General features: G+C 44.7%; 1 protein-coding gene across 1 annotated transcript in view; it reads right to left on the reverse strand.

The window, feature by feature from the left end:
- Positions 1 to 27,214, reverse strand: part of TMEM95 (transmembrane protein 95) — a 141,256-nt gene that overhangs the window by 9,291 nt on the left and 104,751 nt on the right. Inside the window, exon 6 of the mRNA XM_069611622.1 lies at positions 26,987 to 27,074. Within this exon, the coding sequence (XP_069467723.1) occupies positions 26,987 to 27,074 (88 nt within the window). The remainder of the gene's footprint in view (positions 1 to 26,986; positions 27,075 to 27,214) is intronic.

Consider the following 27,214-nt stretch of genomic DNA (forward strand, 5'->3'; position numbering starts at 1 on the left):
TGGGGCTCTGGGAAAGAAACAAATGAGTTGTCGGAGGGGGAGGCCCTCAACTACCCCAGATTCCTGTTGGATTTCTTCTCAGTGGGGGGTCGCTCGACTAAAACTGATTTTCTCCAGAAACACACCTCTAACTGGGTCATAAAAACCAAAAAGAGGCTCTTAAGAGCCGATGTTAGATTCTTCTTGGCTATTGGAGGCCCTGGTATGGGAGAGGATCTGAGGAAATGCTACTAGAACTATCACAACTGGTTGAAAAGGTTCAAACGGAGGTTAGATCTAACCGATTCCGAATTCATGCTAGCTCAAATGAAAAACAAAAATGTGGCAGAGATGTGGAAACTGATTAACTCAGGGGGGGTCGGATCTCAGAGCGATCCGAGTTAATGCAGCCTCCAAACAAAGATGGGTGAAACCTTATTCTGGCCTATTTGGGGGTCAGAAAGGAGGGGGGATCCCCCCAAATCTCTAAAGCAAACCCATGGTCCTTGGATTTTGATAAAGATGACATCTACCAGTTAATAATCAAGGTGACCAATTCAAGAGCCCCTGGGCCGGATGGTCTTACCAGCATAATGCTTAAAGCAGACCTGTGGACGTGGGCAGACTTTCTTTGGGTGCTGTTTGGCAAGATCGAGAGGCAGGGGAGGGAACCAGACTCTTGAAAAACATCTATAATAGTACCGATTTTTAAAAAGGAAGTCCGGGACAACCCTGCCAACTACCGGCCCATTGCGCTGCTCGATGTCATTGGCAAAATGTATGCAGCACTGGTTCTAAAGAGATTCAAGCAGTGGATTTTGGACTCGCCAAGCTTTGACCTCAATCAAGCAGGCGGTGTGAAACAAGTCGGGACTGGCCTAAATGTATTCTTACTGAAGTTCTTGAAAACCAAGACGTTTCGAGCAAAAAAAAACATACCTGGCGTTCGTCCATCTCGAACAGGCTTTCGACACATTTGATCGCCAGTTGCTCTGGGACAAGCTAAGGGCAGGCGGCTGTACTGGGGATCTACTCTCAGCAATACAATCTCTCTACTCCGGCACTAGTCTGAGAGTTAGACCCGATAACAGGGCCATATCTCAGAGATCATAGAAACAAGGCTTATTTAACATTTTCATCCCAGATGTAGGAACTTCGTTAGCCGAGACAAGATCTTTCCTGCCGAGGCTTAACGGGTGGTGAGTGGGGCATCTGCTTTATGAAGATGACTTGGTCTTAATTGACCAAACCCCCATCGGACTACAAAGACATTTCAATAAACTGCAGAAGTAAGTCAAAGTAAAGAAATTTAGGATTAATGTTCCCAAAACAAAAATCCTAATCCTGGAGCCCGCTGCTGGGAGAATTTCTTTTAGACCGGCATGGCATCTAAACAATGAACGAATAGAGGTGATCGTCTCCTTCGTGTACCTGAGGATGCTAATAGACATTAGTTTGAACGATGCCCCAAAGATTGCTCAACTGAAAACGAGGGTAACACACCTGGCATCAAAAGCACGAATTATGCTAAACAGATTCGGATGATTTTCTATGACCCCAGTGATCTAATTCTACAAGCCCAACGTGATGGCTATCGCCAACCATGGCCCAGAGGGTTTCCTGGCTACGGACTGCATTTGGTGGATGGCACTGGAGGGTAGGTTTTGGAGGAGAGTGTTGGACATACCGTGGAGCACACCAATGCCTGCAATCAGATACGAACTGGGTTTAACCTCTTTATGTGCAATGATGGAGTGGAAAACTCAGTCCTTGTATAGAAAGTGTCAAACTGATCCCCCAATCCGAGCGTTCAGGATATTGAAAAAGGCTTTAGAGGGTAAAACCAAACCTATTCTAAACCTCTGGTCCCTATCGTGCATTAAGACGTTGAAGGTGCTGGGATCTTCTGAATTAGACCTGCTGAGTAACCGTGAGGCTAGCAAAATCAAGCTATGGAGAAGGATTGGTTTGACGCTACTGCAGCAATAGAACAGTACAAATCTTATTGCAACTTTCAGGTGGAATGCAGACAAAGGAATTCCACCCCGAGTTATCTTAGATTGTTCCCATGCAGCACAATGCGAGCGAAATTCCTAAGATTCAGGCTGAACCCACTCCCCACAAAAGAAGTCTTGATAAACAGGAAACAATGGCAGAAATTGGATGTCAACTGTACATTTTGTAAAAAAACGGACACTAAAGAATCACTTTATCATTTAACACTTTGCTGCCAGGGGCTGACTGAGAAAAGAACACTACACTTGGGCAAAATACTTAACAGTCTCGCCTCGCTGACTCCAGATGAATCGTGGTACTCGCTCACTCCAGATGAATGGTGGTACTGGCTGACTCCAGATGAATGGTGGTACAGGCTTATAAGCAGTGAAGGCGTGAGCCAAATCACTGCTTTGCTCAGATTTACGGGTGACATCCTCCTGGGGCCGGTCTAGCAATCGTTGCTTTAATCAGATTTATGGGTGACGTCCTCCTGGGGCCAGTCTAGCAATCACTGCTTTGCTCAGATTTATGGGTGACGTCCTCCTGGGGCCTGTCTAGCAATCGCTGCTTTGCTCAGATTTATCGGTGACGTCATCCTGGGGCCAGTCTAGCAATCACTGCTTTGCTTAGATTTATGGATGACGTCCTCCAGGAGCCAGTCTAGCAATTACTGCTTTGCTCAGATTTATGGGTGACATCCTCCTGTGGCCAGTCTAGCTATTGACCTCAGTTAAACACAGGGGACTTTAAGGGTGGAATGATGGGTATTTTAACAGAGTTGTACCCCAGGGGACCGACCTTTATAAGCGCGGGTTAACAAAGACTCTGGTTGTTATAGTCACGTAACGCGGGCCAAAATGAAGATCTTAACTGTCATAAGAAGTCAGGGGCTCTATGAATGGCTCTTCTTTTGTGGGTGTTAAACAGCTGCGCTCCTTCAGGTTGCTGAGTTTGTTTTAATTTAGTTTATTCTTTGTACTTAAGTGAAAGATGGACTTGTGGATCACTGATCATGTTTTAACTTAGTTTTATTTTTTTTGTATTTAAGTGAAAGGTTTCTTATAGACCAAACACTAATAAAAATAAATGTATTGTTTTCATGGGTTACACAAACCTCTTACATAGACAACAACGAGAAGAAATGCAATAAAAAAACAAATATACATTTTTTATAGTGTGTTTTTGATTTTCAAAGTGTCTTTCCACATAACTTTATTTATTAAAACTATTCGGCTCTGTGTTCGGCTCCGGCCAAATACTTGCACAACTATTCGGTATTCGGCAAAATTCCTACATCTTCTATCAGTAGACCTGTATTCAAGGCATTGCTGCAATTTTATTTTGAACACCGTTGGTGGCGTGCTACAGATAGGTATGTGGGTGTCATGGCAACTGTAAATGCTTGTGGCGTGCATTCACAGAACGACCGACCGACCGGTTTCTTCTCGTGATTACAGCCAATGAGGTCGTTTGTTCCTTTATTTTTCCCAATCAGAATGTATGCAGCCCGAATGCCTGACTTCCACGTCTGTCTGCAACATTAATACACTTTTGTTCTTAAAACCAACAACCCAGGCCAGCCTTTTGCATGTCAGCATAGTAGAATACCTTTTATCTGGATGCACCTTGTAACTCCCCCGCCGCAGGAATCCAAGCAAAAAAAAAACAAAAAACATTTGTAACACGAGTATTGAAAACACAACGCACAAGCACAAAGGTGGAGAGGCGTAGCTGCCGTTAGGGGCGGGGACTGTGGAGAGTGGATGCATTATTTGGTGGAAGAGACCGCCCCCCCCCCCTCACCCATTTCCCATGCACCCCACTGCTCGCTTGCAACTGAGCCCACATCTAAGGAAGTCTGGTCTCACGCTCTAGACATCCATATGTGAAAGAAGATGTCATTCAAGGCAGAATTATGCCTGCGGCCTCGTGAGTAGCCAAGTGGCCGAGGAAAGAGGTATCTGGTGAATGGGGAAAGAGGCTGCCCGGTGGCCTAGAGGTGGCAGACTGCTGAGACAACGGTCCTAAGTGCGGCCGCAGCAGTAAATTACATCCACTGTATCACTCTACACGTGCCCACCATCTGAACTCCTCCACCAAACCTCACCCAAGGTCATAGGGTGACCAGATTTTCAAAATAAAAACCCAGGACAGGACAGGCCACCGACATAGAAGTAGGACTACAATTTCGCGGGTCACTGACACAAAAGTAGGACTACATATCGTAGCACTGATAAAGACAAAAAAGGGACTACAAACATAGCACTTATGACAGTGAAGTTTGGGGGCAGCCACAGCAGATCAAATGCTGGATTAATGTACACATACCTGTGAAGCCACTATGTGGCACGGTTTTCTGTTTTTAGAGTGAATTCTTGGGGATCCACCTGTACAGGTAGAGCACTGCAGTGGACTGGGGTTATTGTCAACCCAACAATATTTTGCTGTGAGATTAAAGCAAGCATTTTCACAATTGTACACACTTTATGAAGACTGCTGGCCCCCTTGCATCATAGAATGGCACAAAAGTAATGCACCCCACATGCGTATGGCAAACTTTATTGTGGAATTATTTCACCCGAAAAGGTTTTTGGTGATGAAAAGAACTATGCCTTTATTGCAAAGAATGAAAACAGTGAAGATTGAAAACAGTGAAGATAAAAAGCAAGAGAATTGCTGTACACGTTTTATTACTATTATGAGTACTTTGCTGATGCCCCATTTGCTGCCCCATTTGCACGCCCCTAGAAGCGGCTCTATTCTGCATTATCAAGTCGTATCTATTTTAGTCAAATGACAGGTTAAATGAGCTGATGAAACTACTCCTGAAATACTTTAAGCAGAACAGCAGCATATAATTAAACACTTAAGGCATCACTACAAGGGCATCAGCATGATTTACACGGTTTGATAGTTGCAGAGTGCCTTACTGCTATTGGCCAGGCATCTGAGCGCTTTTGATTGTCTGGGAGACCGCTGGACTGAAGTCTGCAGATCATACTAAACAATACACTGCATTGAAGGGGAAGGGCATTACATGATAATTAATAGTAAGATTTCAGGCAAATGGCAAGTTTTGGCAGGGGTAACTTGTTCTGTAACATTATGTTTTAGCAGTTTTAAGGGGACGTCTGTGTGTGGTTCGCTGTGTCATTGAATATTTCGTTGCTGGCTGACATGAGAACAACATTTAGCGTGGAGGCCAGTCAACTAATATGGGGCTGTTGCACTAGAAGGTGCGGCGAGCAGCTTGTACACAGAAATATCCATTCCTCGAACAACTGGTTGAAGTTGTGTGCTCTGCATTTCCATCTTAGACAGTACATTGTATGCATATATGGTAAACATTAAATGATAAACCGTATGTTACCTTTTATATGTTAAAATTGCTAACATTACACTTTGTAAAGTCAGTTAAATTTACAATTGACTCACACAGAGGGAGAGAAGTTACACGGGAAATTGTGCAATACATATATATACTACATACGATTACCCACAGAAATGCTGACATGTTAGTCATTTAGTGATTATATAACTGTTTATTTTTCATTTCTTCTGAAGCATTTTCACATTGTGGTTTTGAATGTGAAATTGCTCCTAAAAATTAAGTATTATGGAACTGAGTGCATGGGATTGATGGGATGACTTGTGGCATATATTTCAAATTGAATAAGGCAGCGTATCCTGCTTTCCCACATGCGCCACTTTTTTCAATGCAACGTTTACATGTTTGGCAAAGTGAAAGTATGAGCCTGCGCACTGCAGCGCAGGCTCATACTGCAGCGTCGGAGCGGTGTCGTCCGAAAATCGGGACACCAGACACCCGCGCAGCAAAACCCCGGACGGGGTTTGGAAAAAAAAAACCCCCCGGGACAGGGGGTGATTTCCCCGGACCTGTCCCGGGAAAACCGGGACGTCTGGTCACCCTACCCAAGGACCTTTCCTCACCCCACCCACACTCCAACCTCACCCATTCCAACAGCAAACCACCATCTGAACTCCTCCACCAAACCTCACCCAAGGACCTTTCCTCACCCCACCCACACTCCAACCTCACCCATTCCAACAGCAAACCACCATCACAACTCCTCCACCAAACCTCACCCAAGGACCTTTCCTCACCCCACCCACACTCCAACCTCACCCATCCCAACAGCAAACCACCATCTGAACTCCTCCACCAAACCTCACCCAAGGACCTTTCCTCACCCCACCCACACTCCAACCTCACCCATCCCAACAGCAAACCACCATCACAACTCCTCCACCAAACCTCACCCAAGGACCTTTCCTCACCCCACCCACACTCCAACCTCACCCATCCCAACAGCAAACCACCATCTCAACTCCTCCACCAAACCTCACCCAAGGACCTTTCCTCACCCCACCCACACTCCAACCTCACCCATCCCAACAGCAAACCACATCATCACACACCATTGCGTCACTGACGCCCTCACCACCTCACTCCACCCATGCAACACGCTCTCCCAAGACCACATAACTTCATACACTCATACATCATCCACAAACACACACCAATTCACCCACCCCAACCACATCAATCCACCTAACCCCACTTTACCTGCTACATCTCCTCACCAGCCCACCTCATCTCACCCACAAAGCCTCACTCCAACATATCACCTCATCCACCGCAATTTCACACTACCACCTCACCCTACCAACACACACCACTTCGTCCAACAATCTCCCCTTCTAGACCTACACATACTCCAAAAACCCCACCATCTGACTACATTGAAGCCCACTTAATCATATCTCACTCACCACATCTCTCCTCAGCCCACATCTCACACCACTCACCCAACTTTAATCACCAAATCCCCCCACCAACTCAAATTAACCCACCCACACTCAACCTCACACCACCACCTTACACACACAATTCCACACCACCACCTTGCCACACCTGAATTCAGCTCACTGCCTCAACCACTCCAACTTCAGCATGTCACCCCATTCACCAAACGACCACCTCAACTTCCCCCACTCAGGCTAACCATCCAAACCTCACCCCCTCTCACTATCTCCTCTCACATTACCTACCCTCACTACCACCTAAACCATACCCCACTACCTCACACACCCTGCCTATCTCACGCAACCCAATCACCACCACAAGCCAGCCACTCATCCGCCCATCCACCTTTGCTCCAAAACCTCACCTCACCCCCTCCAACCTCAGCCCACCACTACATGCACAGCACTCACCCAAGCTCCCTGCACTATTTAATCTCACCCACACCCCATCACACCTCGACTGACTTGAACTCAACCACAAACCTCATTAACCTCCGAAGCTCATCAAACCATTATATCTCACCCACTCCCCACCATCTCCTTCCCAGCACATTAGTTCCACCTACTGCCCACCACCCAATCCCACCCACCACCTACCTACCCTCACTCACTGCTTCACCTTACTTTATCCCACCCATACCATCCACCCATACAATATTCCAACAGCTCTCCCAAACCTAACTTCACCCAACCATCTCACACCACCCCCTCACACTCCCACCTCAACATCACCCACCAATGAATGAACCCAATCTCACCAAACTCCAATAATATATCATAACATCACTTCACCCTACCTACACTAGCCCGCCATCTCATCCCACCATATACCCTCACCTGACTTCATCCACCTCAACACTACCATCTCAGCCACACCACCCACCTTCACCTCATGCCAACCACACTATCGCACCCCCTCCAACCTTACATCTCCCATACCACTCAAATGCATACGCCCACCTCCACACCACCTAATCTTAACCATAAAAACACCCCCACCACCTCACCATCCCCCAGACCTCACGTACCCACCTCACTCCACCCGATCCCTAACCATACTATCTCATCCAACCGATCCACAACAACTTCAATCATCCTTGTAACCCTCACCCCACCTTCTGGGATCCCATCATCTCACAACACACCAACACTGCCCACCTCTGCAACCTCTCCAAACACAACCTCAACCAACCACCGTCCCCTACTCTCAACACACCACCTCATCATATACTCTCAACCCCCAAGCTCACCACACTCACTACCTCACCCTATGTCACGTACAAAACAACCCTACCCCTCAATCACACATCTAAAACACCTCATAGCACCCACTCACGATACTTCGCCCCAACACCTAAACGTACCCACCCCCACCAACTCACACTACTTACCCTCACTAACACCTCACATCAGTCATCTCACCTACAGAACTTCACCCAACACCCCACTCATCAAAACCAAATCACACACCCTGCCCCATCACCACCGACACCACTCCCGCCAAGAAGACTCATCCAATTCAGCTCACCCAGTCTCATCACACCCTCCTTCATTCCACCACCCATGCTACCCATCCCTTCAACCTTTCAACATAGGGTGACCAGATGGTCAAAACAAAACAAAATGGGATAGGCCACTGACATAAAGGTAGGACTACAATTTGGCAGTAGCTACAACGATTTGTGTTCAGTAATTGTAGTAGGAATACGGAATTGGAGTGGATCCCAGACATGTCTCTGGATAGAATGTGCACAATTATCTGTGACTGTAAGCATGTAAAAAAGAAAGGGGCTTGTGATTGCTGCTCCAAGACTTGCTTTGTAGCCATTTCCAAAACGTTCTTTCTTGCAGAATCAGTTCATGCATGTGGCTGTTGATAGAAGCAGTGATTTGGCTTGAGTGCTAATTACATCATTAGTTTGCTTGTATAACAGTCCTGTTGAATAGTTGCTCAGGGAGCATTGTGCATCCTGCTGCAACTGGAATTCTGCCAGTGGTCACCCTCCAATATCCCAAGAAAAGCTCCCGGGACAGAGATAACTCACCTCTCCCATCCATCCTCTTGGCTCGGAGGGTTGCAACACTGGTGCAGAGCACTGATGCACTGTGTGGGGGTAGAATGCACTACTGCCACACAGGCTCTGTCATGTGACAGAAGCTTGCTTGCAATGCAACACTGGGGGCTTATTTCTGTCTTAACATTTCCCCTGTGTCTTCCCTTTCCGTGCAGAGCCTACCACTCACCTCGCCCACAAAGTGATCCCGGCTGAGTGTGACAGGCCTGTGGTCATCCTGAGACCAGTGGCCGCTGGATCCCTATAGATCCTAAGGGGTTTGAGGGGGGGGCACCCCAGAAAGACATGAGCGGGGCATTTCAGGACTTCTCATAATGAGATCTGTTGTTAAGTTTGTAGGTGTTTTCACACGACGCTCCCTCCTGGTTTCTGGTGTCTGTTGTGGTGAGGAGGCAGCCTGGAGATGTGAAAGCAGAGAGTCTGGTTTTGGCAGAAGTGAGTACATTCCACAGGTTTAACAATGTCAAGGTTTAGTGTCCTGACTTTTGGTTGCCTGGAAACACGCCGAACCAGGTGATCCAGTCAAATGTTTTACTGCAAATCTCGGACTGCAAAGGATGCTGGGTGTAGCGGCATGAGTTGCTGCATGTAGAATACTGCCTGCCTTCATAACTGTGGGAATTATTAGTGTTAGGCTGTTTGACCTAACTTTGGAAAGCAGTGGAGCACTTTACAATCATAGGGGACAGAACAAGAATAGGGAGCAGAGAAACTAGAGAGCGGGGATCTAACAACAGGGGAGGGAGGGAAGTACTCAGCATTGAGAGGAAACGGTGGGCATCAGATTACCCAGTCTCCGGTGTGGTGGGGGTATTCAGTGTATGATATGATATTTTATTTGTATCGCGCTAATAGACACGTGTTTCAGAGCACGACGAGGCAAGGGAGGGGAACATGGGAGGACAAAACAACGATCTTACTAGGCCCAGTGACATTGAGAACGCGCAAGTGCAGGGGGAAAGTGCAAGGGAGAGGTGGAAAGTGCTGAGCAACGGATATCGACAACAACAACTGGTAGTGCAGCCAGCAGGGTGGCAAGTGCGAGACAGTGGCTGGGTGGACAGGGATTTTGGCCCAAAGTCAGAGGGTAGCCAGGTGCACGGAGCCGAAGCAGACAGATCAGCAGGGGAGAGGAACAGCGAAGGCAGAAGCAAAGAGGAAGGTATTGAGGTGCTTCCGGAACCGGAGATGGGTCTCCTCAAGTTTCACGATGGCAGGGAGGCTGTTCCAGAAGGAGGCCCCAGCCAAATAAGGAGATCTACCCACAACTCATTACTCGGAGAAGTGATTGACCGTGAGCGAGTTGGAGGTGTAGGAGCGAAGAGCTCGGGTGGGAAGGTATTTACGGAGGGACAGTTGAAGGTATTTTGGACCCAGGTCCCAGAAAGCCTTGTGGACAATGCAGAGGGTCTTGAATTTAACCTTTGCAGCCACTGGGAGCGAATGAAGAGATTTCAGGGCTGGAGAGATACGATCCCAGAGCTTGAGGCCGAGGACAAGTCTCGCAGTCCTGTTCTGGATGAGTTGTAGAGGGTGGAGAGTAGATGCAGGCAGATTTAGAAATAGGCTGTTGCAATTGTCTATCCTAGCAAGAACCAGATCTCTAGAGACAGTAAGCTTCTGGGGGAAGGAGAGAAAAGGAAGAATACCTCTGAGGCGGTGCAGTTGATAGTGTGACTTCTTAGAGACGTCAGAGATGTGAGGTGAAAAAAGAGGATGATGACCCCGAGGTTCCTAGACTCGCAGGTGGGGGCAGGAAGAGAGCTAAGGGAGGCCAGCCATAGAGCTACAGTAAAGGAGGGTGCTGGTGTGCCGATGAGGAGAATCTCAGTCTTACTAGCATTGAGGCAGAGATGATTTGTGGCACACCATTCCTGGATGGCAGACAGACAGTCAGAGATGAGGGAGGGAGAAGAGGTGGCAGAGGAAAGCCTGAAAACGAGCTGAGTGTCATCCGCATAACACTGAAAGTTGGAGCAGAGAGCAGCAATGCAGTGGGAAAGGGGTGCCAGGTATTAGTTAAACAACCAGGGAAAGAGGTTAGACCCCTGGGGAACACCACAAGTAGAGAGTGAGATGGAGGAAAGGAAGGACCCAAGTTGGAGCTGGGAGGGTCGGTCAACGAGGGAAGAGGTCAGCCTGGTCAGGGCCTGATCGGTGATACCCAGGTTATCACTGAGACGGTTGAGCAGGATGGCATGGTTGATCATGTCAAAAGCAGAAGAGAGATTGAGTAGGATGAGGACAGAAGAGATGTTAGAGTCGGGGTTGGAGAGCAGGTCTTCACGGATGTTCAGGAGAGTAGGTTCCATGCTTCTGGCAGCTCTGAAGCCAGACTGATGGGCATGGAGACAACCAACAGAGTCGGTGTGAAGATTAAGCTGGGAGATGGCCAGCTTTTCCAAGAGTTTGTCCAGCAAAGTAGTGATAGGAATCGGGCAATAGTTAGCCAAGCAGGATGGGTCGTTGCGGTTTTTTTGAGAAGAGGTGGCACAAGAGAGTGCTTCTGAGGGGAGGGGAAGACTCCTGTTTGGTTTTGGACAAACAGGGAAGAACCTGTTTTGATGAGACTTTCATAGATCATACTTGTCTGGAAATCTCGTTGGGGGAGAACGGAGGAAAAGATGAGAAGCAGGGAGGAGAGGCGGCTGAAGGGAGGCCAGAGGAATCAGAGAGAGAAGCGACGGGAGGAGGAGAGGACGAGAGGGTGGACAGGATGTGCTGGGTTTTTTAGATGAAATGCGAGGCCAGGGCCATGCAAAGGGCCTGGGAGGCGACAGGAGAGGTACAGACTGCAGCAGGATTGGCCAGCTCCTTTCAGATTTTAAGGAGTTTGGCTGAGTTGTTAGATGCTGCAGAGACACATGTCTGGATATGGGCTCCCTTCTTAGTACGGGCAAGGAGCCGGTATTGCTTTTGGAGCAGGTGGCAGGCCAGTTTATCAGAGGATGCACAAGAAGCCTGCCATTACCTCTCAGCCACCCTACACTTGCATTTAAGGGTAGCTAGGTCAGAGTCATACCGAGAGTCGCACTTGGCTTTGGGCTTCAAGCAGATCCTCATTACAGGGGCAAGAACATCCAGAGTATCAGAGAGGCAAGAGCTGTGTCAAGATGTGAGTCGGCCCACGGTAGAGGCTGGGGAGAGAAGGTAGTATCAAAAGCCTCAATTGACACACACTTCATAGGTCGGGTGACCGAGAAGGTAGGTGGAAGTATTGGAATAGGCTTGGCCTGAGGGGTAGCGAGGGAAAGGTGGGATATGAGATATGAACCTAGGTGTAAGGGAGGAGCCATTTCTTGAAGAGGAGGGTCTTGAGCACCTTCCTGAACTGTAGAAGCGAGGGGGTGAGTCAGATGTTGATGGGGAGGAGGTTCCAAAGTCTTGCGGCGTAGACAGAGAAGGCCTGACTTCTCGTTTTTCAAGTCTGCACATTGTGGATTGTAGATCTCAGGAGATACTGAGTTTCTCAGCGAGATGGCTTGGGGACTTCAGGGTGACAGCCTTGTAGATGATGTATCAGTATTTGAAGATGATACAGACTTGCAGAGGGAGCCAGTGCAGCCAGTGCAGTTCGATGAAGATCAGGGTGATGTGTGAATTTGCAGAGTCCTTTGATAACTTGTACTGCAGCATCCAGGACACATCTCAGAGTCGTCAGGGGAGTCGCTGCAGGACTTCCAAAGGGGTTGCCACCATCCAGATGGAAGAGGAACAAGGCTTGGACATTGGATCTGAATTTGTTTTCTGAGAAGAACGGCTTGATTTTCTACAGGAGAGAAAGTTGGTACCAATCCGTTAGTGTCTTCCTTGCTATGTTAATGTTTGAAGTGGAGGTGTCTGTTGATGTCGAACCCAAGGGCCTTGGCCAAGATGGTCAGCTGGGGTGAGAAGCCCTTGAGGTGCATAGTAGAGAGCCACGTCTGGATGTCTGGGTGTTCGTTATTGTTGGTTAGCAGTAGGAATTCAGTCTTAGAGAGTTTGTGCTTCAGGTACGAACTGGGCATCCACGACTGGATCAGTGAGAGGCCGGCCTTGAGCCTGTGAATGTCTTCAATTGAGGTTATCTTGATGTAGAGCTGCGGGTCATCTGCGCATTCACGGATGTGGTTGTTGTCTGGAGCAAGGAGGGTCCCAAGCGGTTCCATGTAAAGACTGAAGGTCACGGGACAGAGGATGGATCCTTGCAGGACTCCATACGAGATGGGTAGAGTTGGTGATCTGGAGGAATCCATTTGTATAAACTGGTGGCAATTAGCAAGGTATGATTTGAAGCAGCTAAGGCCAATATCACTGATCCCCAGGCATTGATGTTGATTGTCTGTGAATTTCAACTGTGCAAATGTTGATGAGAGGTCAAGGAGAACCAGGAGGCAAGGAGGACCATCATGAAGGATTTTAATGGCATTGTCAATCACCTTGATGGCAACCATTTCTGTGCTGCATCTGGGTCTTATGCCAGATTGGTAGGACTTAAGGAGGTTGTTGGCTTTGATGTGCTGGAAGAGTTGCATGGCTACTGCTTTCTCAAGGATCCTACCCAGGAAGGGAAGGTGGGTGATGGGGCGGTAATTGTTGAGGTCGTTAGGGTTCAGTGTTGGTTTCTTGAGAAGTGGGATGATTTGTCCGATCTTGACCGTTGAAGGGAAGGTGCTTTGAGTAAGTGAGCCATTGGTAACTATCAGTTAAGGGAGGAATGCTTCAGTTGGAAATGTCTTGAGTAAGGAGGCAGGGAGAATGGCTTCTGCATACGATGTGGCCTTGAGGAATGCTAATATAGCCCCTAGTTTTATGGCCGTGCTATTCTAAGCTTCCATGGGCCAGTAATGGGCCACAAAGGCACCATCCAACCATCCTAGAACAGCTGTTCCGGTGAGGTGCTGAGCAAACTGCATTTCAAAGGTGTTAATACAGGAGAAGGTCCACCACCCTGGGTCTTGCTATTAAACAAGGCACAGTACACCAGAGGGGAGATTGTGTTGCCCTAGTGGACTTTCAGATAAATCATGTCAGTTAATAACCAGTTAAATTCATTTTCTACTCCAACCTGCCTCTTTCATGGTTTCAATCTAAACTTTCTTTATTATTGATAAAGTAGAAGATACGATGTGAAACAAGCCCTTCACAGTATGATCCTTTTCACACTTCCCATGGGCTCACCTCTCCTCATTTCCTATATCTCCACTTTCTCTCCATACTAATTTCTTTTACACTTCTTGCTTTTAAACAACATGGGAAGCTGCAGTCTGCCATTAAGGTCAATTTCCCAGCCTGTCTTTGCTTTTAAGTCATATGACATAACTAATAATGTTGTAAAGTACAGTACCTTCACTTGTCACTGTCCTGCATCCTTTTATCAAACCCCCACTCTGCTGCGGATAGATGCCACAGGTTGCAGAAATTGTCTAATAGGGCTTTATGAGCCATTTCCTGTCCTCACAGAACCCTCATTTCCTCCATGGCAGTGTTTAGGTACTTTAGCGGAAAGGGACATTATTTGCTGGGCTCCGCCGATCACTGTGCTGTCCGCGCTGCATCAGACATACTCAGCCGGGCCCCAGGTAAGTCCTGCGCTTGCCGCTCATCCTGTTTGTCCCCAGGTAGAGGGTGCAGGTGGCCCTGCTCGTGCCGCTGGTGCAGTTGGGGTCTGGTCTTTCTCCACAGGCTAGAGCAGTCTTCACCTGGGCCCCTATGGTCCACACAGCCCGGGCCTTTTGCCTTTTCCGATCTGCCCGGTCTAGCCCCCGGTGGACCATATCCCTGCAGATGCATTATTTCACCCAGGCTGCACGCAGCAAATGGCCTGGTGCATCAACTTACAACGGGCTGCAGCTGGCATGCACGGCCGGCTTGACACTTTAGGCACCACTGATTTTCTTTCTTCTCTCTCTTCTTTTCTCTCTTTACTTGTCTCATCTCTTCTCGCCCCTTCTTTTCCCCTGTCACTTTTCAATGGTCCTTTTCTCCTTTCCTTTCCCTTGTAGAATGTTTCCAGGTAAGTCCATTTCAGTGGGCAGGAAAGACCTGCCCATTGTCCACAGTCTCAAAGTTCTAGAGGTCCTTCATGGTGGGGACCCATGGTACAGTCAGGTTGTCCAGTTAAAATCATAAGCACATTAAATAAATACTTTGTTTTAACTCCAGTGTCCTGTGTTTATTTCTCATCTATTGCTTTGCCTACCAGCTTTTGTACATAACCCTGAAAGGGCCCCATTTGGAGCCATTGTTAACACTAGAATGGCATTGAGTGGTCCACAGTGAGTGTCTTGAAAGTTGTTGAGGTAGTTATGGTTTTGCAAGATGGGATGTGTAGTGCGCTGTCAGCTGTAGCTTATAGTCTCTATGGTTTGGAAGATCATGCAGATCCTTTTGATGAAGAAAGTAGAGGATATATTGATGAAGTGCGGTACGGGTGAGTTGGGCTTGATAGCTTTGAAGAGGTTTCTGCTTTCATTGTTGGCCTTGGCTATGTTGTTTTGCTAGTAGTTGAATTGGCAGTCGTGATTAGGCACCTGCTTGTAGAACAGAGTTCCTTGAGCAGGGCAAGGTCGAATGTGCTTTAGGATTTTCGCCAAGTCTTTATTTGTTTTCTGATGGTTCATTTGTTGAAGTTGAATTCTTAAGTGTCCCAAATTGTGGACGGTTTAGGCTTAAAGGTGCGTTGTTTCACTGGGGTATGGCTGTTGATGTTGTTTTTGAGGTTGGTGTTGAGTTCTTGGAGTCACAGCCCTGGTTCATCAGAAGTAAATCAGCCCATGTGAAGTGGAGTTTGGCGTGGTCTTCCATGAGAGCCAGTATCCCCAATATTGGAACCTAGTTTGGGGATCTGAAACTCAAATCTTCCCTATCATCATATCACAATTTGATTTGAGTCAATTCTACTCAGGTATTGATTTTTCTTATGGGGGTTTTACTCCACACTGTTGGATTCCTGTTTTTGCTTTATCCTTCAAGGTTTTGCACATAATATGTTGTTTCCCAAATAAAACTTTACAATTTTATTTCGTTTCTTTGGAATGCAACCTTTATTAAAAGATTAGATGTGTTGATCTAATATCTCTCGGCTGCAGAGGAGATTATATAAGTCGAGAGATAGAATTCATGAAACTGTTTCATAAGTCATATTTGTTAAAAAACATCATTTGGAGTGTATGGACCAGGAATAGTCAAAGACGACTCCTATTCCTTTTGATTCGGAGATGTATTTCTTGATGTGGACTCTGAACCAAAAAGTTTTTATAAAATTTGCACAATCCCTTTTCGTGTTGGGATCAGAAGTGTGGCTTCATTTGGGGATATCTCTGATCCGTCATTATTCCAATCAGATCACATGGAAGCCGACCGGTTTCAGTGGTATTGAAGTTATTAGGACCACTTTCTTCAGGGCTAAGAACCAACACCCCTTGGTGTGTGGTCTGATTTCTTCTGCTGGTAGTGGTGAATCTCTAAATTCAGAATAGGAGATTGCCCCATTACAGGTTTTTGGTTAGGAGTCCACATCAAGAAATACATCTCCGAATCAAAAGTAATAGGAGTCGTCTTTGACTATTCCTGGTCCATGCACTCCAAATGATGTTTTTTAACAAATATGACTTATGAAACAGTTTCATGAAGTCTATCTCTCGACTTATATAATCTCCTCTGCAGCCGAGAGATATTAGATCAACAACTCTAATCTTTTAATAAAGGTTGCATACCAAAGAAATGAAATAAAATTGTAAAGTTTTATTTGTGAAAAAACATATTATGTGCAAAACCTTGAAGGAAAAAGCAAAAACAGGAATCCAACAGTGTGGAGTAAAACCCCCATAAGAAAAAGCAATAACTGAATAGCTACCATTAGAGCCACCACTGGGAAGTTCATGAAATGTCTGAAGTCTTGTTTGCAGGGTTGCCTTGACTAGTGTGGTGTGACTTATGTCAGAGGGGATTCCCAGATGGTCTGGCCAGTTGAGCGGGATTGGAGAGCTGTGATAGAAGGTGGGCTGGGTGGTGATGATGAGGTTGAGGATATTACCTTTCCTGTGAGTTGGGTCTTTTGTGTGCTGCGTGAGGTACAGAGTGTTGAGTAGGCAGTGGAGATCTTCTTTCATTGACTCGGTTGCTGGGTTGTGAGGGTTGTTCAAGTTGCTGAAGAAGATATTGTTGGCATGCATGAGTGACATGGTGGAGACCAAGTCTGTGAAGCCTTCGATGAAGGAGATGTTGGGCTTGGGCTTGTGTGGTCTGTAGATTAGCTGAAAAGTGACTGTGTCCATTGGAAAGAGGCATGACAGATTTTTTAAAAGAGCCAAAGGTTGTGAAGTACAGTTTGATTTCTTGTAGAATTCTGTAGCCATTGGGGATTGTGGGGTTCAGATTCTGGCCCAAGACAAAAGTGAACTGCCCTGGCTACATTGGGCATGAAAGAGAAGAGCAATAAGCACATTGTGGAAAGGCAGAGAAGAGGCTTGCAATTCCTTTTTAAACTGAAAAACAGGATCACGCTTGTTTCCTCGGATTAAACAGAGAGATCATAGAAATGTGGGCCTTCTGCAGATTGAAAACCAGGAACATGGAATATAAAACTACACTGCAGAAGAGATTTCAAAGGCACACTGTCAGCCGAGAGACAAAAAGGCAGTATTTCACTTGTAAAGGCCAAATATTAGAATGCTGTTTTCAGAGCAAAAGAAATACAAACACTAAATGGGGCTTGCATTTGAGGGAATAGGCCAAAGACCTGAAAATACTTTCCATCAAATGTGACTGATGTCTAAAGTGCAGCCTTGCTGATGCACAGAGTAGAGAGTAAAGGGTAACTTTGCAAAAATAAAAACAGTTACATGGAAAGGTGATCATTTGCAGTTTAGAACAATTAACACATGAGAACATGATTCTTTATTGCCAGAGTCATCTGACTATATATCAGGATGTAACAACATCTTTTTGAAGCCACAAAGGTGACCAGGAAGGAATTTATGTTGGGATGGAGCTAGCAACTGGGTAAATAAGGGCAGCCATTAATGAGTTGAACTATAAAGAATGCATGGATTTAAATTCAATTTGTGGTGTGGGCCAAGACCTAGCTGACAAGTGTTGGGTTACAGAAAATGACCCATGAGCATGGAGGTGAAACTTGCCTCGCTGCTACCAAAGATACGCAACAGATGAGCCATTAGCCCTGGGAACAAGAATGTTAATGGATGAATTGCAGGCAGAATCAACAAAGAAGAAGCTGGTCCATATCCCATGTTAAGTGGGGAAATGAAATGTAATGTGCAATTAAAGTCAAAATATGCATATTTGTCTAGAGATTGCTATAAATTTAGATAGAGGATCATAATCGGTAGAATTTTTCAGGATCCATAAACTGCACAGAAATCATTAAAATATCACTGCAAAGCTTATGAAGATGCCTAGCTGTTGATTTAACCCTCATAAACATTCAACCTTGAGAACTAAAGCTACAACCTAAAATGTGTTTCTAGCTCCACAGAAAATGTAACAAAGCAGAGATTCAGGGAGATGATAGCTTGATAAATAAGATATCTGGTTAAGAAATTTCATGTTAACTGTCATTTTTTTGTTATTGAATCACGAAAATCGTACCAATCTAACCTCCAACCTCATGCCGCCATGGGAAACATTTCAATAAGTCCAGCTTGATGAGAAGAATCCAAAAATATATGTATTGTTAAGTTTATTTAGAAATTGAAGTTTTCGCAACATTGTAGTTTTTAGGTGCAAAACTGCAATGTGTGAAAAGGCTGTCATAAACTCACAAGGGGTGATGCCCTGCAACTTCACGAACCAACAAATGTAATCAAAGTCACAATAGAGGTCCAATCCACATCAACAGCCAATAAGCTTACACATCCTAATTTTAATAATTTGGGGTGTGGTTTAGATGTCATAAGGTGTCACACAATGGGAAAGAAAGAGTGTTGCCTGACATCATTTTAGTAGGAACTGCTGACCCAATTGCAGGATGAGACCTGGTAGGGACTAACATTGTTTTGAGATCTATACAAGGAGAATCAAATAAGGGGATTAATGCTGGAGGCCATTCTTCACTGAACCTTCAGCGGTCTCTAACCAAGTGCAGATGTTTCCCCTGAGTATCCAAAAGCCTTGAGGACTTTTCCTGTGTGCAAAACCCCAAAAGATTCTATGTAAGTAAACATTTCCCACCAAACCCAGTCTTGTGGAGATCTGTTTAAATGAATAGTTCACCCATTATTGATTGGGTGGGCTGACAAAGTAGATCCTTAGTATTTTTTACTAAATAATATATTAATTAATTCCCCTATAGCCAACTAAAATGGGGGGATTTTGTTGAAATTCGAACTCAACAACATTGCTTCCAGTGTGAATAAAAATATAGTCTGTAGAGTAATTGGGTAGACCTATTTCTCATTGCCAACCACAGAAATTCCGGAAGAGAGGGGTGCATAAAAAAACAATATTCCCAACAGTTCTCCATTTTTCAGACCCTGCCTTAAAGCAGAGGGGTGCTGAACGTAAACTGAATATCTGGGTTTTGCGCTGAGGCAGAAAAGCGTCTTGAAAAAATAATTGTTTTGTTTTCAAAATCTGTTGTGCTCCAGCACTGCTAGCATTGCCTAGTGTACAGTGAGATTACAAATACGGAGCACTGCTTGTGTGAAACTGCTTTTGCCAATAGGAAAGTATTGCATATTATTTAAATTAAACTTCATGTGAAGTAGAGTGTCAAGCTTATGATCTTGGCATATTCTAAGATGCTGCCTCATTTTAGCATTAAGGGATTTGTGTGTGTGATGGAAGGTTTGAACTGTTTAATTGACCTGTGTTTTATTTACACAAGACCCCAAAAGTGAAAACACACATGTGGTGTAATTTCAGATCTTTTCTTAATGTCCATGCCCAAAAAGTGAGTTCTTGGTATTGAAGCTTTGTTTTGTGCCACAGAGAAAGTGGTTTTATTGTGTCTTGTGACTTGTACAAATATTAATGCTCCTATTCATTAATAAAAATATTTTCTTTATGTATGCCGGCCTGATTCTTGGCTTACCTATTGCTAAAAATTGAGGGACCAATGTGGTTCTATACAAGTCACATACAGGGCTAAATTGACCATATGAGGAATATTGGTGTGATGCTTTTAATTGGGGAACCAAATAATTCCCTGTATTGATTGTTGCTGCATAAATATCTTCAGCAGGATGAGGACATCTAGGATGTGGGTGGAGGTAGATTTCATCCAGGTGTCAGTAATGAAGATGGTGTCCAAGTCATGTATGGTGATGAGATTAGCGTTGTCTGCTGCATGGTTAGTTGCTGAGTGGACACTGGCGAGCATCAGTTTTCTTGTAGTTTTGGATTATGGAGACCTGATGGGGTCTATGGTTATGCAAGTAAGATTTGTGTGATGCGGCATCCATGATGTTGCTGATTTGATTTTGGGGAATTCATAAACGCGCACAAAGATGAAATGAATCAAATATAGGCGCAGATGATCTTGAAACGACGCAACAATGTAGAGCTATGATAATGGTCAGTTTATCAGAGAGAGCTATATACCATGGCGATAGAGACTATCTGGATATCCTATTTATTTAAAAAGAAAAGTCTTAAGTGCTCTTCGAAATTGGTAAAAAGATTTGAGAGACCTCGTTTGTAATGGAATGTTATTCCCAGGATTAGGGCCTTATACAGCAAATCTTCTGCCTCCCCTTGTAACACAACAAGTTTGTGGAATATTCAACAACAGTTGATCCCCTGAACGTAAGAACCTAATCTATTGATATCAACCAAGTTTGTCAGCTAAGTATGATGGGGCAGACCCCTTTAAGCTCTTAAAAATCAAGCATGCAATTTTGAACTTAGTTCTATCATCCACTGCCAATCAGTGGAGAGTCCTGCAGGCAGTCGAGACCTGGGCAGATCTACTCAAAAAACAGACCAGTCTAGCAGCTGCATTTTGGTACCTTTTATTTTAGAAGTGAGTTTAAGTTTGGCTCCAAGTATGCACAAATCTTTGGGATGCTTCTCAGCAGCAAGAAGATGTGTTGGCCCGAAAAGGACAGAGATGCTTGCGTGCAGATGTTTGAGTTACTTTGTTCATGTTTCTTGCTGGAACTGGGCAGCCCATTGACGGTGATTGTATTGCTTTTGGGCAAAGTTCACCTCATGGCTATCTGCCCACAGAAGCTTTGTATGGTTCGATTTCCAGCCTTGATACCAAACAAGACATGTGGCCTGTGGTCACCTTACGCGGTTGATCCCTCTACCTTTCTTTGAAGCCGTGGATGCCCAGATCATCATTGATTCCCCGGGCATGGCTGTTGGAGAGATCATCTGCACAGATGTTCATGTGTGCCATGGGCACCCGCTTTCAGATGGAATTAAGATGTTGTGTGAGGTCGAGGAAGTTCATTTGGACAGTCAAGCGGAAAGAGTAGGACAGACTGGGGAATCGCTGTGTATACCTTTCACCAGCAGGTACTTATCTAGATTTAGGCAGAGCAGCGTATTTCTCGACAGGGAGGGGTGTCATCCAATGCGAGGGCCTCCACGGTGTCTCGGCCATGGGAATGCGTGGAACAATTAGCGCAGCTCATCACGTGGTGTAATAATATGTCCTCAGGGCACCATGCATTCCAGGCTTGTTTCAACAGGCCTGGTTTATCCGCTTAATAAACGGAAACCTTTGTTGGGCCTGCTGTTGAGTGGCAGGTCTATAGACCGCATCACTAAATATTTTAGGAATGGGTCTACATTACAGCTCTAAATTATCTTGATGAAACTCTTCTTTTAGGTGTCTCACAATCGTGGTTTGAGAAGCTGGGGGTGGCGTGCTCTTAGATGACGAAGAGTACTCTCTTGGCCTGGGGAGACGCTACTCCTGTTACCTAGATTATTCACCTGTCTACCCTACAGCATGGTTACTCATTACATGGCCCTCTAGGTGCTATGGACTTCAACTACCTTCAGTCCTATCCAGCAGAGGCAGTCACGAAGGGTTATGGGAATTGTAGTCTAAACCTCTGGAACGACACATCCTAATACATGACATAGTCAATTCTAGTTCTGCGAAAGGCGCAAGCTTTCAGGGGGTGACTAGGGACTGCTTTCTGTCAGTTTGGCAAAAGAGACAGTCAAGACAGGCAGGAATGGGAGTATCAGTAGTTTGGACCTCTTTACCAGTGGCAGTCATCTATGGGCAAGGCTCACAAGGGTGTCCAGTGCTTATGGCCCAGGCCTCTCGGCGGCTAAGCTCTTTCTACTTTATCTGTAGCTGTAAATAGTAACTTGCAGACATTTTGGGTACCTTTTAAGTAATAGCTGTGTTCCAAAGTAAGCATTTATCGTGACTTTACAGTGCTCTGAAAATGGGCTGTAAAACCACCAGAATTAAGTTACATAAAGGACCGCAAGTGAGCATTTACAAATATAGGAGTAGCAAGAAACAGAGCCATAATAGACATAGAAAGGGTCTTTGTGCTTCGTCTATCATTAAGGTTGTGTCTGCAGCCACTAACTTGCAGACATGTGAAGATTTATTAAAGTAGGGACCATGCATTTTCTACTTTCATGCGTATACATAAAAAAAACAATAAACAACTGACACACCAATACCATCTAGGTTTGCACTAAAGAAATTCCCATACATTCATACATGCATAGACAGACAGGCTTATGGGCGGTGGGGGAGGCGGGAGCAAGTAGCGGGCTGTGCATCTCACTGGAGGGGGGATGTGCATTATACAGATGTGGCCTTGTCTTCCTAGCCTAGGAAAGATTGCCCATTTCAACCCACTGAGAAGACATCTCACCAAGATACTGTGTCGCTACGTCAGCAACATACAGTTCATATATTTAAATCTTGCCAAGTCTGATTCAGCCCTTCATCCTACCATGGTTGATAAAAGGAATACCCCTTAGTGGCACTCAGAGTATTTATTTATTGCATTTATGTAACGCCCAGACCCGCGGGTAGCACGGTGTATGCCGTTAGATGTCATTACTTTCACATTGATGGGTTGTGTAAACAAAACAATCAGTCATGATTTGAAACCCTCAAAGTATTGCTCAGCACTTGATAAGATAAACATTGTGAATACGGTGCATTGGATATATAGCAAGCCAAACTGTGTCCATACAGCTACCCGCACATACTTCACCACACCGCAACAACAAACAACACATAACCAACAGCACATGGGAACTCTCACTGATCCGATAACCGCACTCAAGCTCAGCGCACGGTGGAAACCGAACTGAAGCTGCCAACAGGACATCACAGTTCTCATTATCCTACTCCCGCTACACCCTACTAACCCTGCCCTTCCTTCCCTTTTCGTATCCGCCAGAAGCCTATCCCTCCTGCTTTGGCCCTGTTAATGCGCGGTACAGTGAGTTGGTTGAAGTAGAATGTTCTGGTAGGCCTGCTTGAGATGGATCTGGATAGTGTGTCTGAGAGATAGGGTGGTGCTGTGAGGTTAATACATTTGTGTGTGGTCGTGAGAATTTTTAATGTGATGCGGTCTTTGACTGGGAACCAGTGAACAGCCTTTCTTGCTTGGGAGATGTGGTCTCTTTTTGGAAAGCTTAAGACGGCTCTTAGTGAGTTATTTTGGGTGATTTGGAGTCTGTTTAAGTTTTTTTGTGGAGGTGCCGGCTAGGAGCGCATTACGGTAATCAAGCTTATCCCCTATGGTGGATCTGGCGATTGAGAGACAGTTTTCCTAAGTTAGGAATGGTTTTATGGTGTTAATGAATTTGGTACTTAAGGCGGAGGAAGAAACAATAGCGTTGACTTGCTTGTTTATAGACAATGTAGCATCTATGTGGACCCCTAAGGTCTTGACAGAGGAAAGGACTGGGATGATGCAGTTGTCGATGTTGAAGTTGGAGTAAAGACAGTCTAGCTTGGCTAGAGTAGCCTTTTTGCCAAGAATAAGAATCTCAGTCTTGTGCCCGTTGAGGCATAGGCCATTTGTGGCCTTCCATGCTTGGATAGTGGAGTAGATATGCCTTAGGGCTGAAGCGTCTTGGTCATATGATCCGGTTAAGGGAAGGTGCAGCTGGGTATCATCGGCATAGTTAGTATATACGATCCCAAGTGCATCAAGTTTATCTTATGTACCTGGGTTTCCATATTGGTTCATATGAGGGAATATACAATCTCCTGGTTAACCTATTACATAAAGCAAAGCTCTCGGAATCTCAGATTCAAAAATTGTTTGGTAGATTTTCGATAAAACCAGCACTGATGTTCTTTGAGGGCAAAATCGTACCCAAATTGACGTATGGCTTAGAACTGTGCCCTAGTGTGATAGGAAATACATTGAATAAAATAGAACGTAGAATTTGGAGAAGGATCCTTGGTTTCCCTAAGGCTGTTCCAATAGCAGCCATTAGGTTTGAACTGGGCTATGCTTCACTCTGGGTCCGAGTACAATGGAGGATGCTAACCCTATATGCAAAGATTGTGGCACCTTTACCAAAAACCTTGTATGAGTTGATAGGTAATAACAGAGTGTAATATTTTCCTCCAAGTATTTAAAAATAAATGTGAAACTAGTCTAAAAAGTATCGACTCTGACTTGGAAATATTAGTTAACAATCCAACACTAACCAAAAAACAGTTATGGGAGCATGATTGGATCTGTACAACAGATCAATTCCATGCATATAGTTCAATGAGCCATTTGGTACATGAACAAAAGTTATGGGGATCCCTCTCGAAAATTCTACTCTTATTTCCAAATCGGCTCTATCGTGGGATCCTACTGAGACTGCGATGGAATATTTTGCCAACTAAGCAGCTATTATTTTGAAGGAAACAAATACCATCGAAAGAAAGTAATTGTAGGTTTTGTGAGGCAAAAGGTGAAACTGCGAAACATCTCATCCTGGAATATGAGGCACTGGAAGAACTAAGGAGTGTATACTTTGGCAGTTTAAAGAATTTTTATGCCTGCTACCCCATTGATACAATATAGAAACGTTGTCTCACTATACAAAACGATCATAAAGGGTTGGCTCTCTCAGGTTTCTTGAAGAGAATAAAAATGGGGTAGGGTATGATAATATCTACTACAAATACAGGTGATTTATCTGGTTTATTTTTTAATTTTGAATGTATGCTTGATGATCATTTTATCTGTAAGGCAATTTTGATTATGGAATTTGTATCATGAATGTATCCCAATTATACAGAATTCTTGGGTATGAAATCTGTATTATGAGTGAATTTTAGAGGTACTGATATAATTTGTTGAGTTGTTCAATTAAGGTATAGGATTTTCTTCTTATTTATTTCACTTTATTTCTTTTTCGTTTTTGCTTTTGTTATCTTTTGTATATTAAGAATAATGTTCATTGTTTAAAAGAAAATGTAGTTGTTAAAAAAATAATTCTGGAATGCATTAAGGATTCTTCTTTTACCGGTTTTGATTTATGTATTATTTGTCTAAATTGTAAAGGTTTGATTAGACCAATTGCAATGAAAAAATTAATTCAAAACAAATTGCCCACGATTGAGAGGCTAACAAAAAGAACTAAGCTAATAAATACTGGCGGTATCAAAATTTCTCATGCAGGGTCTCGTTTGACATATTCCAAGAGTAATATAAGGAAAGCTACAACTGTCATTGCCCAGGTTGCCTCTTACGGTGCGGTTGATCTGTGCCACTTGTCTGCAAATCAAATTGCGGATTGGATAAGAGCTCTTGCCACTAAAGTGGCGTCATGTAACAAGAGCTCAATAGTGACTGTTATGCAAGGCTCTCCTAAGCTATTTGATGTAGTGATCTGTGACGCCAAAAGAAGTATTAGAAACAAGGTAACAATGTTTAAGTATATGTGGGAAGAAGCTGGGATAAGGGAGATCAAAGTAGGAGCTATCAAACGCGAACATAATAACTGGCTCAGATGTTGGAGGCTCTCAACTAGAAAAACCCAATGGCAACACATATTTGGAGTGTTAAGGAGTAGTAAGTCCTGTTCAATTTGGCAGATTTTGATTTCGGCCAAAGGTGGGAAGGCAACGAAGATCTTGAATCCTACCAAGGAGGCAGATTGGGTAACTTACCTAAATAACAATGCAGAGATGTGGAGGTACTAGCAAGTGGGGAGGTATGCCAGGAATTGGAGTGGTCTTTTACTATTGGCCCCTTAGATATAGAAATGTCCATATTAAAACTTAAATGCTCTAGAGCCCCTGGGCCCAAATGTTTAGTGAATAGTCTCCTGAAAAAAGGTCCCCAGTGGTGGGAAACCATCTTAAAAGTACTGTTCAATAAAGAGTGTTTATTCCCACCCCCCAAACCCTCAGTTTTTCTGTCCTCTTAACCCTATGCCAACCCCATCCCCACCAATTTTAACCCCTCACCCCACTACCATATATATATTTAATTAACATTTTCAGTATTTCTTCGGTATTTTGGATTTTCGGTGAAACTTACCACTCTGTTTTATTTTAGGTAAAATGACTGGGTACCTAATAAAAGGGTTGTAAAATTACCATGTATTGTTGGGGATCTGGCAGCTATTGGATTTTATTTTATGTGTTCTCCTACATAACCGATCGTACATTTTACCCAATTTTTCTCACAATTTGTGATGTAAAATGTTGATTTAAAACCATTAGTTAAAAAGAATTCTGGTATGGAGCCCCCAAGAGCCTCCCTGTAATATTTAGGGCGTCCTCGCTATGCTCCTACCTTCATGCTAAATTGGGGGAAAATTTGAATGCCCCGCTGCTGCAAAAATTCCCCGCTGCCCCTGTCCTTGAATCATTTAAAATGCTGGCGCCCACCTATGAGCCACCCGCCCACCCGGCTCCAGAAACAGCCGCCATTACTGTAGGTCTAAAGGTATACATACATGCATACTAACATACACATCCAGACATACACTGATGTGCATTCAAAATGGTATATACGGAATTATGTGAGACAGAACTATTAGTCATAATGTACACATATGCACAGATTACCACAGACATAAAGAGGTGCCCAAATGTGCACATGACATCACATACACAGAATCACATGAGAGAAAATACATGAGACTACCACATACACACAGAGGTGCACCAATGTGCACACATGCACACATAGCTGTATGCCACTTACTCAAAGCAGCAGACCGCAAACCCAACCAGGAGGCAGAGTGCAGAGAAGCCAGCAAGGATCAAGATAAGCTGGACCAGGCTCATCTCCACTACAAGAGGGAAAGAAGAGGATGTGAGTCAGAGGAGTAGGGGCGGGTTTACCTGTGGAACATTGCCAGGCAAAGAGATAGCTACATGCTGAGCATAGCTGGGCAACGAGACACTCAACCACTGAGCATCACTGTCCTAA

The sequence above is a fragment of the Ambystoma mexicanum genome, chromosome 1p (assembly GCF_040938575.1).
Source record: "Ambystoma mexicanum isolate Mex_15411 chromosome 1p, UKY_AmexF1_1, whole genome shotgun sequence".
Classification (NCBI taxonomy): Eukaryota; Metazoa; Chordata; class Amphibia; order Caudata; family Ambystomatidae; genus Ambystoma; species Ambystoma mexicanum.